The sequence below is a fragment of the Cricetulus griseus genome, chromosome X (genome assembly GCF_003668045.3).
Source record: "Cricetulus griseus strain 17A/GY chromosome X, alternate assembly CriGri-PICRH-1.0, whole genome shotgun sequence".
NCBI classification, from domain to species: Eukaryota; Metazoa; Chordata; class Mammalia; order Rodentia; family Cricetidae; genus Cricetulus; species Cricetulus griseus.
In genome coordinates, this window is record NC_048604.1 from 95,646,803 (window position 1) to 95,660,194 (window position 13,392).

Consider the following 13,392-nt stretch of genomic DNA (forward strand, 5'->3'; position numbering starts at 1 on the left):
TAAGCCTCCGAATATTTAAACAGATTAAGGTTGAAATCATGTAGATTTCAGAATGAAAAGAAACTAGAAATCAGTAGCAAAATTAGAAAATTTATAAATATGTGAAAATTATACAATAAATGCTTAATCAATGGGCTAAAAAAGACAAATTATAAAAAAATTGGGACATGAACAAAAATGAAAGTACAACATATCAAAACTTATGGAATACAAAAAAATGCTCAAAAAGAAATATATAGCTGTATTTTTTAAAGGCTCTTAAATCATTAATATAAGAATGCTTTAATGTAGGATGGAGAGATGGCTCATCAGTCAAGTGCACATGTTGCTCTTGCAGAGGACCCAGGTTTGGTTCCCAGTACCTAGACGATGATGGTTCACAACCATTCATATATAACTCCAGTTCTTGTCACTCCAATGACCTGATGCCATTTTCTGATTTCTGTGGGTATGATGCACTCCCACACATAAAAAATAAAAATGAAACAAATAGAAAAGAATGATTTCATGCACTAGAAAAACAAACTGAACTCAAAGCTAGCAGTTGACAAAATAAGGATTATGGTAAAGATAAATGAGATTTTTGAAAAAGCAACTGTCTATAATTCCAACTCTAGGAGATCTCATACCCTCTTCTGACTTCCATATGTACCAGGTATACACACGGAATACACACATACATGAAGGTAAACTGTTATGCACATAAAATAAAAATAAATAAATCTTGGAAGGGGGAGCAAAGCCAAATGACTTCATTGATGAAGTGTACTAAACATTTAAAGAATTATTAATCTTTCTCAAAATCTTCATAAACATATTGGAAATACTTCCTAAATTACTCCATGAAACCTGCATTAACCTGATAGTAAAGCAAAAAAATAATAAAAAGGATATGAAAAGAAACTAAAAACCATTATCTCTTATGAATAGAGATTTTTAAATCTTCAACAAAATGTCAGCATACCAAATCCAACAATATTTTAGGAATAATCACATCATGACCAAACATAATTTATTTCAATGATACAAGGTTGAATGAAGATAGAAAATTAATCCATGTGATGAAGATAAAAAATTAATCCATGTGTTTTAAGACCTAAATAGAATGAAAGAACACACACACACACACACACACACACACACACACACACACACACACACAATCACTACAGTTGACATAAGAAAAGTATTTAACCAAATCCAATGTATTTTATGTGAAAACAACTTTAAAAAACTAAGAATAAAAGGAAACGTCCTCAACATGAGCAAGGGAAAAACCTGCAGCTAACATGAAACTCAAAGGCAAAATACTCAACAGTTTTCTAAGACCTGGAACAAAATAACTGCATCCTCTTTTACTACATGTTAACTCTAAATAGTTTATAAACCTAAATGCAATAGCAAAAAAATAATAAAATTCTTAGAAGAAGACACACAGGGAAATCTTCATGATGTTGAACTTGGCAATGGATTATACAAGCACATATAGCAAATACATACATATACGTATACATATACATATATATCAACAAAATGTAAACCTTTTGCATATAGAAATGCATTATCAAGAAAGTGACCATTTGGCACATACAAACCAGTAACATTATACACACTAATCAGGTTATATTTAGGAATATATATATATATATATATATATATATATATGCATGTAATAGCAATTAATGAAAAAGAGACTAAGAAATTGAAGAGTGGGGAGGGACATATGGGAGGGTTTGGAAAGGCAAAAGGGAAAGGGAGAAATGTTATAATTACATTATAATATCAAAATTAAAAAAAAACACAAAGTGAAAAGACAAACCAAAGAAAGGGAAAAAATGGTTTCAAGTCATATACGTGATGAGGCACTTCTATCTAGAGAGAACTCTTACAACTCAAAAAGACAACTGATTTTAAAACGGGCAAAAGTTATGCATAGATATTTCTCCAAAGAAGGCATACAAATGGCTAATAGATGAAATGACTGAACATTATTAATTAGAGAAATATCAGTCAAAACTAGAATTAGTCTGGGCAATGGTGGTGCACACTTTTAATGTCATCCACTAGAGGCGAGTGGATCTCTGTAAGTTCAAGGCCAGCCTGGTCTACAGAGCAAGTAAACCCTGTCTCAAAAAAATTAATAAAACCAAAATAGAATTAGACATCACTTCACATACATTAGGAAAGCATTAATCAAAATAATAAGTATCAACAAGTGGAATAAGTAGAACCCTTATATATAGCTGGTAGAAACCTAAAACTATTCAACCACTTATAGAAAAACTTCAGCAGATACCTAAAAACTTAGACATAGATTTAATTATATAACCACAGAATTCCTCTCCTAGGCACATATATAACAAAGTGAATGGGGATATGTCCATAAAATTGTATGTGAATTTTCAAAGAAGCATTATTTATAGCAGCCAAAAGTTATAAAACATTCAAATATCCATGTGCTGATAAATAAGTAAACAAGTGTATAGTATACAATGAAATATTATGCAGCCATAAAGAGAAATGATGTATTGCTATATGCTCCAACAGGGCAAATATTAGAAACACTATGTTTAGTCAAAGAATCCAAATATAAGAAGCCAATATAACACATCCTCATTCATGTATATGAAATATCTGGAATAGGCAAATCAACAGAGACTGAAAATGGAATAGTAGCAGTTTAGGGTAACAGATCAAATAATAGATAGAGATGATGAAAAATGTTCTATAATCAGATAGTGCTAATAAGTACACAACCTTGTGACTACATTAAAATCGCTGAACCATATATTTTTAAACAACAAACTTTACAGTTTGTGAAGTATTCTCAGAAAATGAAAAGGGAGATGCTATAGACTTGCAGATCAAGAGGAAGTTACTGTACACCCAAGGAAACATCTATTTATTAGGTTAAATGAAGACAGTAACTGTCACACAATGTAAAACATTTCCCATGAAAATACATACTACAGCATTTTCATTCATGCATTTGATAGCTGTGAAGGAGAACTAGAGCAGTTTCTGCTTGAGGTTACCTGTTGTTGCTTGAAGGCCTGAAGAAGTAAATCAATGTCATTAGAGGTGAGAGGAAAGTGCAGCCGAGGGCCATCATAAGAGTCCGGCACTTCTACCAACCCCACATATTCCTGTCTGTCCTTGTTTTCCCGCATGGTGCTTTCAAAGAGTCTAGTCACTACTGCTGAAAAGGAAAGGCAAAGAGGTATAAGATGGGGAATCAACATTATAATGCTTCAAAAAACCCTCTTCAATATCTGTCTCATGCAAGGCACTGTGCTGTTATGAATGCCAACACAGAGCACATAAAACTATGAGGAATAATTGATTCTGAAGCCAGTAACCACCACCATCCCTTCCAGGAATCATGCTTTGCCAAAGCAGTGAGTCCATAATCAATGGGAAGAAGACCACGCAGCACATGAAAAACTGGTCAGTCAGGTATTTTGATGTTCTGAAGTTGAAGCTCTAATTCTTTTGTCCACTCTTATCAGACTCTTACAAGCAAGGCTAAAAGCATGAACAATGCACTGCATTTGGTGCAAGCAGCTGCTGCTATTCATGATCTACACAAAATTAAACTGCAACATTCAATTTTTCCCTTGTTAAATACTTCAGAGGATTTTACTTAGCTTTAATTGATTTGTTTCTCTCTTTATGTACAATGTTTCTTCTGCGATTTTCTTTTTTTTTCTTGGGAACAAAGCAGATAAAACTTAAATGACAAACCATAGGCAGAAATAACCAAAGGCCTCTTCCTCTCTTAGTTATTTCTGTATAGGAACAGACTGCCTGCAATGCCCATTTACTAGGGCAATTTAGCATGGCTGAGACCCACAATCATTTCTTGCCATGTTGCCCATGAAACAGTCCCCTGAACAAAAACCTCAACAATTCAGGCAGAGAAAGATGCAAGAGGACTAGTTGCAAATTGGCCTCAATATTGTATACTAACTTCTATCCATGCTTTCTTATAATGTGATTTTCATCAAGAGTTTGCTTTCCCTTGCTTTCAAGATGAGCTAGGCTCATAAGTTTATACTATCCTGAACAATGTGGTCTAAGAGCTACCTACCAGCTCCAAGTCCATTCTTTCAATGCCAGTGATGAAAACTAGAGTTCAATTGTTTCAAGCACAAAACAAAATATTCTTTTAAAATCAATAGCTTAATATAGTTCTTCCTTACAGAGACTTAATGACCCTTATTCCTTAAAAAGTTTAATGATAAATGAATGAAAAAATACTTCTCTAAGCCAATTCTTCAGTAAAACTATGCAATATGAAATATGTGAGATTAACTTATTTTAATTTTAGTTTATGTGTATGAATTTCTGCCTGCACATATGTTTTTGCACCACATACATGTCTAGTGCCTACAGAGGCAAGAAGAGGACATTGGAGTTACAGAAGCCTGTGAGCTACAAAGTGTGCACTAGGAAATGCACCTAGGTCCTCTGCAACAGTAGCAAGAGCTCTAAGAGCTGAGCCATCTCTCCAGCCTCTGATGTGAAATATAAATCTATATTAAATTATTATGCTTCTGTTGGGTTTTTATCAACATGAAAATTAGTAACAGAGATTCTCTTCTAATAACTAGTGTGTATCACATATGAAGACTAAGCTTTAACATTTCTTTTTTCTTTCTTTCTCTCTTTTCTGTTTTTTGTTTTTGTTTTTTCAAGACAGAGTTTCTCTGTGTAACCACTCTGGCTGTCTTGGAACTCACTCTGTAGACCAGGCTGGCCTCAAATTCACAGAGATCCACCTGCCTCTGCCTCTGCCTCTCAAGTGCTGGGATTAAAGGTTTGTGCCACCACCACCACCTGGAAAGCTTTAACATTTCTAATGCATATATTTTCCTTGTGGCCCATAACTAATAAACGATAATTCAGTGAATGCAAGCAATATATGAAAATTTGTGCAACATTTAATTGGAGTTAACCCTTAGATATTTGATTTATAACTTTGTGAATATGGATCTAAACTAATTAAATATAATAAGACATTAACACAACTAAATGATACCTCTACAAGTTGTTACAAGAAAGTAACTTTTAAACCCTTGCCTTCACTCATGCTGCTATTTCCTCTTTCCCACTAGCTCATACTGAGTAAATTCCATCACTTCCAGTGATTAAAACTCAAAGATCTTTTCTTTCATTGGAAGAGGGAAAAAGTATATTTTTAGGGAAACATTTAAGTTCATAATTTTTTCACACAGATAATATCAGCTCATGCCACCCACATGTTACTTTGAAAACAAGGCCCATAGTTTCTGGACAAGGAAAAGTACCATTTGACAACATTTATAGTTATTTTGTTTTCTAATTATAAATCTGAGTCAAAATCATTAGTGTCCATATATTAAATTCAATAGATTCCAAAATGACAGTTAATAAAGTCAACCATAAATCTAGGTCAAAATTATTAGTATTCATATATTAAATTCAGTGGATACCAAAATAACAGTTAATAAAGTTAATCATCAATTTTTGATTTTAAAACAGATGGAATGGAAGGATACGTTCTTGACATAATTTTTAAATTAAATAAATACATGATTTTGGTTTCCATTAAATCATCAACAAAAAGTCTACCTATTTTACTAGTTTTTAATACACTTCTGCTATCTCTAACCAATGCAATAAGACAGGAAGCTGATCAAGAGCAGCAACTAGTATACAAAAATATATAATAATAAAATCTGTTGATGTGATTAAAAACTAAACTCAAGAAAAACTCCAAAAACTGTTAAGAGAATTAAATACAGATCAGAGATTAATCTCACAGGCTTGACTCACATTTATATCACTGATGAGATGAATAACCTTGGAAGGGTACTCTCAAGACCTCAGATTATACACTTATAAAAGGTAAATAATTAATACCAATGTCTTATTAGTTTATCATAAATACTAAATGAAATGACATAAATTATTGAAACACATGGTACATGGTAAAGGTTACTGAAAAATATCAATAATAATATATGAACTACTAATAATATTCAGTAGATGCACAAGATGAGATATGGATATAAAATTTTAATGGAATATTACAAGTAAGTAATGGGAAGATAGCATGCTGGAAAATATCCTATTCACCATAGCAACAAAAAATTAAAAGTACTCTAGCATCACAAAAATTAAAAATATAAATGCATACATGTATACAGGTATTCCTAAAGAACATATATGTAAACTCTGTGGTCTAAGGGAACATTTTGGCTGATTGGGAGGCAGAAGAAATGTCTAAACAACGCTTGCATATATATGACTCAGTCCACTCCCACCAGTCTCTGTTTAAACCTATGGCAACTTTGCCTTTTTGACTGTGGAAGAAATTGTTGTAAAATGCAGAGTGAGAACTTGTATGTGGACTCTACTCTCTATAGAGTTTATGAATCTGTTTTAGCTCTACAAGTAGAAAAACAAGAATATAAGTTGGCATTGCGTAATTTGAATTTTGCATAAACTCAAACCATAATTGAGTTTTGCATAAGATGTAGTGGGATTGCCAGCACAAGTCCTACATTAGGACCCCTCTTGCCTTTGAAATCAAAATGCCCTGAGATATTCTGCACTTCAAAAATCAATCACCAACATGGTCTCTACATAGTGGAATGCTAAATAATTTTCTGGCTGCTAAAAGATCTTAGCACTTCAGTTAAACAGACCAAGGTGGAGGTTGTCTGGAATCCTCCCACCAAATGTGCATATGCCTGTTGACGTGAGGTGCCCTTCTGTATACTGTGAATCTGTGTTGCTTTTATTGGCTAATGAATAAAGCTGATTTGGCCAATAGCCAGGCAGAATAAAGCCAGGCAGGAAATCCAAACAGAGTTACAGAGAGAAAGAAGGGAGATGCCATGTAGCTGCCAGAGAAGCAAGATGTAAGGTAACAAGCCACTAGCATTGTGGCAAAATATAAACAAAATGGGTTAATTTAATTGTGAGAGCTGGTCAGTAAGATGACTGAGCCATTGGCCAAACAACTATAATTAATATTAAGCCTCTGAGTGTGTATTTGGGAACTAACAAGCAGAAGACACACCTTCATTTACAGCCTGTCATTCCAGTACTCAATATGCTGAGGCAGGATGATTGTGAGCTCAAAGCCAGTTTGATCTACATAGATAAAGTCACCTTACACATACTAAAGCCCTGCCTCAGGAAATGAAAAGGAGAAGGGAGAAGGTGAAGAGGAAAGGAGAGGGAGGCAGGAGGATGGAGGAGGAGAAAGGGAGCGAAGAGAAGAATACATATGTTCACCAAAAGGGACATGTACATAAATATGCACAGCAGCACAATTGCACTGCCAAACTGAAATCGACCCAAGCATACATAAACAATAGAATGCATAAGTTATAGTGTATTGGTAAAATGGAATGCCATCCAGCAATAAGAATGCCTAATTACAATAACATGAATGATCTCACAAATACAGTGATCTCACAAATCAATACAATAGATTCAAGATCTATTCTATATGTTTCTATGTATATAAATATATTTTAAAACAAACATAGTTCATTAACTAATAGTATAGATGTTCAAAACTAGTTCCATAGTGCAGTGGAAGTTGGGTTGCAACTAGAAGAGGCAGAAGGGAGGCTTCTGTGGTTCTAATAATGAATAGTTGGAGGCTATAGTTTTGGTTTTTAAGACAATGTCTCATGTAGCAAGGATGACCTTGAATTTCTGATCCTCCCACCTCCTCCTCAAAAGCTGACATTGCAAGCATGTGTCACCATGCTTGATTTATGCAGTGCTAGGGATGGAGCCCAGGGCCCCTGCATGCTAGGTAAGCACTCTACCAACTAAGCTCCATCCCCAACCATTGTGTTTTATTTCTTGTTCTGAGTACTTGTTTTCTGGGTGTGTTTTCTTTGAGAAAATTTCAGTAATATATTATTTGTATACTTTTCTATAATGTATTTTATATTTCAAGGAAAACACTGTTCTTTTCTTTGAGAAAAACTTTCTGCTATATTTTTAAATCATCTGCAAAGTTTTTTCAAAATGCAGATTTTGAAAAATGAAGAATCTGAATAATATCTCTGAGATGTAATCCAGTATTCTGTGGCTCTAAAGCCCCATAGAAGTGACTCTGATGAAGTCAGTCTAGATTGAAATAATAGATCATTAGCAGAGAAAGTCATGTTTCATTTCATCATTATTATATTTCCTTCCCAAAATATTTTTGACCAAGAACATAAAGCACAAACAACTGTCTTCAAAATGCAGCTACCTAAAATGAAGAAAATAGTGAAGTACCCACTTCCATGCAGTTCCCACACATCAGGTTTGCCTATTCCACCACTCAGAAAGCCTCTATGGATCCAAAAATTCTTTCACTAGTTTCATACATATGTTCTTGGCTCAAACCATGCCACTAAAATACCACTCTTCTCACCACTTTAAAGAGTATTTACAGGCCGGGAAGATGGCTCAGTGGGTAAAGTGCCTGCTGCCAAGCCTAATGACCTGAGTTTAATTCCTAAGATCCATATGGTAGAGAGAACCAAATCCTTCAAGTTATAAGTTGTCTTCTGACCTCCACACACATGCCAAGACACATGTGTGAACTCTCTCTCTCCCTCTCCCTCTCCCTCTCCCTCCCCCCTCTCTCTCTCTCTCTCTCTCTCTCTCTCTCTCTCTGTGTGTGTGTGTGTGTGTGTGTGAAGACAATTTTAGAAGAAAGTATTTATCAGATTATTTAAAGATGTTCTTAGGAGTTTAGGCAGATGGCTCAGTGGGTAAGAACACTTTCTGTGCAAACTTGAGGGCTTAAGTGTGGCTCCATGTGGATTCTATGCTCCCACATAAAAAGCCAGGTATGGCTGCACACTTCTGTGACTCCATCACTGGCGGAAGCCACAGATATGAGTCTTGCTAGTCAATGAGAGACTCTATATTAAAGGGATAAGGTAGAGAGAACAGGTGACCTGACATCCTCTGCTGACCTCTATATGCACACACACACACACACACACACACACACACACACACACACACACACACACACTGTACTACACCAGCATGTGCGCACATGCATACACATATAATGGGGTGGTAATCTAAATACTTTGCATGTTGTTAGAATTAAAAATGGTTTGCCCATGGTGTTTTTTAAAATAGCTTTTAGGTTTGGCATCTACTTTGGAAGAAGCAGGCAGATTTTATTTAGTATGAGAAATATATGTCTTATGAATAATTATAATTTTAACTCCTATACTGCCTACATCAATTCAAAAATGATTATATAGATGATAGACAGAAGATATAAGCACATCACAGAAAGTACCTTATATTATAATAGTTTATAATATAATACCACAAACTGGATAATTTAGAGCAAACACAAGTTTATGAATGGGCCCAGTTGTTTTTAGATTCTTTTAAATTCTGGTTCAGACAAAAATCAAACTAAAATGAGTTTTCATGTACCTGAAGTCTGAAACTGTTGCCATTTTAAAAGGGAATTATAAAAATAATTGGCATATATTTCAGGTTTTAAAAAAATTCAGGTATGAATAAGACATAAAATAAAAATCACCCACAGTCTCCACATCAAAATCAAATGATGTGTCTAAGGGTTCTACAGTCTGAGAACTCTAAGATGAAGGAGAAATATTTGATGAGGACTTCATGCTATAATGTAAAACACAACTGAAAACATCACAGCAAAAGAGCAGGTGCAAGGAAGAGGAGTGAGGTTTTAGGTTTTATAAGGCCACCACTGCTCAAATAATGAACCCATTGCGGGGAGGGTTTCTAACTTAAACAGCTCTTACAGGTCCCACTTTCCACATGATGTATGAACTGTGGGGAAAAATTTAGGACACAGAAGACATACAGAGTAGAGAGAGGGGAAGGGTTAGGGTTGATCTATCATTTTCACCTAGACTCCACTGCATGAAATACTCAAAATACTTTGGTTTCCAAGCATAAAACTTCTGTGGGTAAACATAAGATCCTCATTACTAAGTGACTGCTATGTATCAACAGATTGTGGTTCAAGACAAAATATTTAACAAAAGAATGCAGAATATTGTTTTTCAAATTTTTTAGATTGTTTTTAATTAAATGCTGATTTAGCAAATTCCATCCAGAGAAAAGGGGGAAAAACAAGTTGAACCAAGTTAAGTTGCTGGGTGTCACACAGACAAGAAAGGTGAACATCTTTTACCTGCATAGGCTCTCCCATCCTCATTTATATTTATAATGAAGACAATTCAGTATCTAAAACTGCTTTTCAAAAGCTATGCTTTAGAAGTGGAATGATTGTTTGGCAGTTAGGAGTACATGTTATTGTTACTGAGGACCTGAGTTCAGTTCCCAGCATCCACACTGAACGGCTCATAATCTACTGTAACTCCAATTCCAGAGAATCTGTTGTTCTCTTTTGGCCTTCATTGACTCTGAATTCATCTGCACCAACACACACACACATACATCCACCCACCCACCCCACAAAAATAATTTTAAAATAAGAATGAGTATAACCTTAAAAGGCTAAACTTTTATTTGCTTACCTGAATCTTCCTTACGTGTCTTTCCATAGTTTTCCAACATGTAGGAAAAGAAGTTGGACAGCTGCACAAGATAAAATGACATAAATCATTAACAAAGACTAAGGAGCCACTGAAGCAAATATTGGAGTTCTATGCAAGTCCTTATTCTCCTGCTGTGCTCATGTTCCTGCTACAGCACATGCCAAGAGACACAGATGGGCAGCACCACACTGAGCTGCATAGATATTATATATGCATTCCTCCTGGGAAACTGCCCATACATAAGTCACTGAAACAGAAGTGTAACAATCCAGTCCTCCACCTCCTTGCCATGCATGGTATAAACAATGTCTTTCACATTTAAACACTTCTCATGGGATCAGGCTGAAGTTAGACTTGTCCAGAAGGTATAGTTCTTCCTAGCTTCTTTGTTCCTTATGGTCTCCTTTTTTATCTCTTTGATAGCAAAATTAATACTGTTTAAATTGACAGTCTACATGGGTTTGGAGACATCACTCAGTAGCTGAGAGTACTGGCTGTTTTCCCAGAGAAACAGGGTACAATTCGCAGCACCCACACAGCAGCTTACAACTATCTGTAACTCCAGTCTTAGGGGATCCAATTCCCTCTTTTGACCTCCATGGGCACTGAACAAACATGGTAAACAGACATGCATGAAGGCAAAACACATATACACAAATAAACAAATAACTTTAAAAAAAAAACAGCCAACACTATGAGCTCCTAATCCAAACTAAGGTAACAGTGAATGACCTGTCTCTTTTGTTGTTGTTGGTGGTGGGTTTTTTGTTTTGTTTTGTTTTGCTTTGTTTTTATTTTTGAGACAGGGTCTTACTCTGTAGCCCTGGCTTTCCAAGGACTCACTATATAGACCAGGTTGGCCTCAAACTCAAGAGATCCTTCTGCCTCTGCCTACTGAGTGATGGGATTTAAGACATGCACCACCATGCCTGGCCTAATCTGTATTATTTTAAGGGCTACCAAAAAGACATTTGCCAACTTAACTCTTTTTGAAATTTTCTTAGTTATTTTTAAAGACAATAATCTGATAATTATATGAGGTCATTAAAACTTTACACAGTACCAAAGGAAAATGAGGTCTTTCTTAAGACCCTTGGCACCCTTGTCCCTGCCAAGAACCACTATGCAGAGTTTGCTATGTATCTTTTTTCAGAGTTTGGTTGAATGCTTAATTTTCTTTTACATGCATGTGATAAACTCTAGGTAGTACTCAATAAGTTTGTATGGGAGACCTTTCTAAGATCATTTTAGGGTTAAAAGGTACTCATTTTTATTAGTGAGTATTAAAGCTAGAGTTATGAATTTGTGCCATCAGTTTTATAAAGGACTTCCACATTCACATATTTCTTTTAGAACTTTCATAGGCTTTTTCCATGGAAAACCTTCCATTTATAAGGCCTTAAAGTAGCCTGTGTGAAGGGCTTTGGAGTGAGCTTAGTTGAGAACCTGAGTTTGATCACCAGAGCTTATATAAAAAAGCCAAACAGGGAGGTATCCACTTGTAATCCCAGAACTGGGGAGGCAGAAATTAAGAAGGTCCCCAGGAATCACTTCCCTAATAGTCAACCCTATTGGGAAGTTTGGATCTCAATAAAACATCCTGTCTCAAAAAAGGCAAGCTCTTGAGGAATGATACCCATTCCACACACATACACATGGATGTGCACACGCACTCCTATACGTACATACACATGAACATATGCAAATACAACTATTCTTTCTGGGCTGAGGATATGGGCTGAGGTACAGTACTTGCCTAACATCTACAAGGCTCTGTGTTCAATCTTCCCACTTCCATTTTTTACAAAAATTTTCCATTCATAAAGTAATGACTTGATTTACCATTACAGAATATGCTCAAAACATAGAAAAAGATGATGTTTTTTATTAGTTAGCTAGACATCTGGCATTGTTCTAAAAAATGTAAACTTCAAAACTGAGAAATACCATCTCCTCAAATCACAATCTTTCAATAACTAGTTCCAAAACAATGTCATTACAGCCTCTATGAAAGCATTTCATCAAGGTTCCTCAGCTTCAAACAGACTCACAGTTTCACTCTTTCAATAACAAGACGAGGAGAGACAGAGAGATGCTTGCTAAACAGACCTGCATTTGGCCTTGCTCATCAGCATATTCGACAGACTGGAAGATGGCAAGGGCATAATGTTGTCTAGCCGTCAGTCGAGCTCTGTACCGTCGGTACCAGTTTTGGATGACTAATGCAGCTTTCATTGCTGTGGACCCACAGGATATGAAAAGCAGAGAAAAACAATTACATACCCTTTGAGGGAAGCAGGTGTTTTAACAAAAAACAATCAGATAATTTCTTATTCTTAAAACATAGGAACACTATAAACAATGAGTTTGACCTTTATGCTTTTTAAAAAATGTTAACGCTCATTCAGAGAGCTCAGAGAACAGTGATGTCATAGCCATTAAGAGAAGTTTCAAAGTAAGTTTGCCTGAACTTGACACTTCCTGGCTGTCAGTCACTAAGAAAAGGAGTGTAGACTTGCAGTGAATACATACCATGGAGTATCTTGCCACTATTAGAAACAATGGACTAAACAAATCCTTGGAAATATGGGTGTACTGGTTGGTTTTTAGTTTGATTTGTTTTGTTTTATTTTGTCAATATGATACAAGCCTATACATATACGGGAATAGGGAAACTTAACTGAAAAAAAAATGTCTCCATAAGATTGACCTGTAAGGTATTATCTTGATTAATGGTAGATGTGGGAGGCTTTAGCCCATTGTGGGTGGTGTCAACTCTAGGCAGGTGGTCCTAGATGATATAAGAAAGCAAACTGAA

The 13,392-nt window shown here is 35.4% G+C and overlaps 1 protein-coding gene across 1 annotated transcript in view; it reads right to left on the bottom strand.

Moving 5' to 3' along the window:
- Window positions 1–12,809, bottom strand: part of Ppef1 (protein phosphatase with EF-hand domain 1) — a 65,564-nt gene extending 52,755 nt beyond the window's left edge. The window contains exons 1-3 of the mRNA XM_027432575.2: window positions 12,684–12,809; window positions 10,554–10,614; window positions 3,036–3,199 (exon numbers count right to left, since the gene is read on the bottom strand). Coding sequence (XP_027288376.1) covers window positions 3,036–3,199; window positions 10,554–10,614; window positions 12,684–12,809 — 351 coding nt within the window. The remainder of the gene's footprint in view (window positions 1–3,035; window positions 3,200–10,553; window positions 10,615–12,683) is intronic.
- Between the last annotated feature and the right edge of the window lie 583 nt (window positions 12,810–13,392).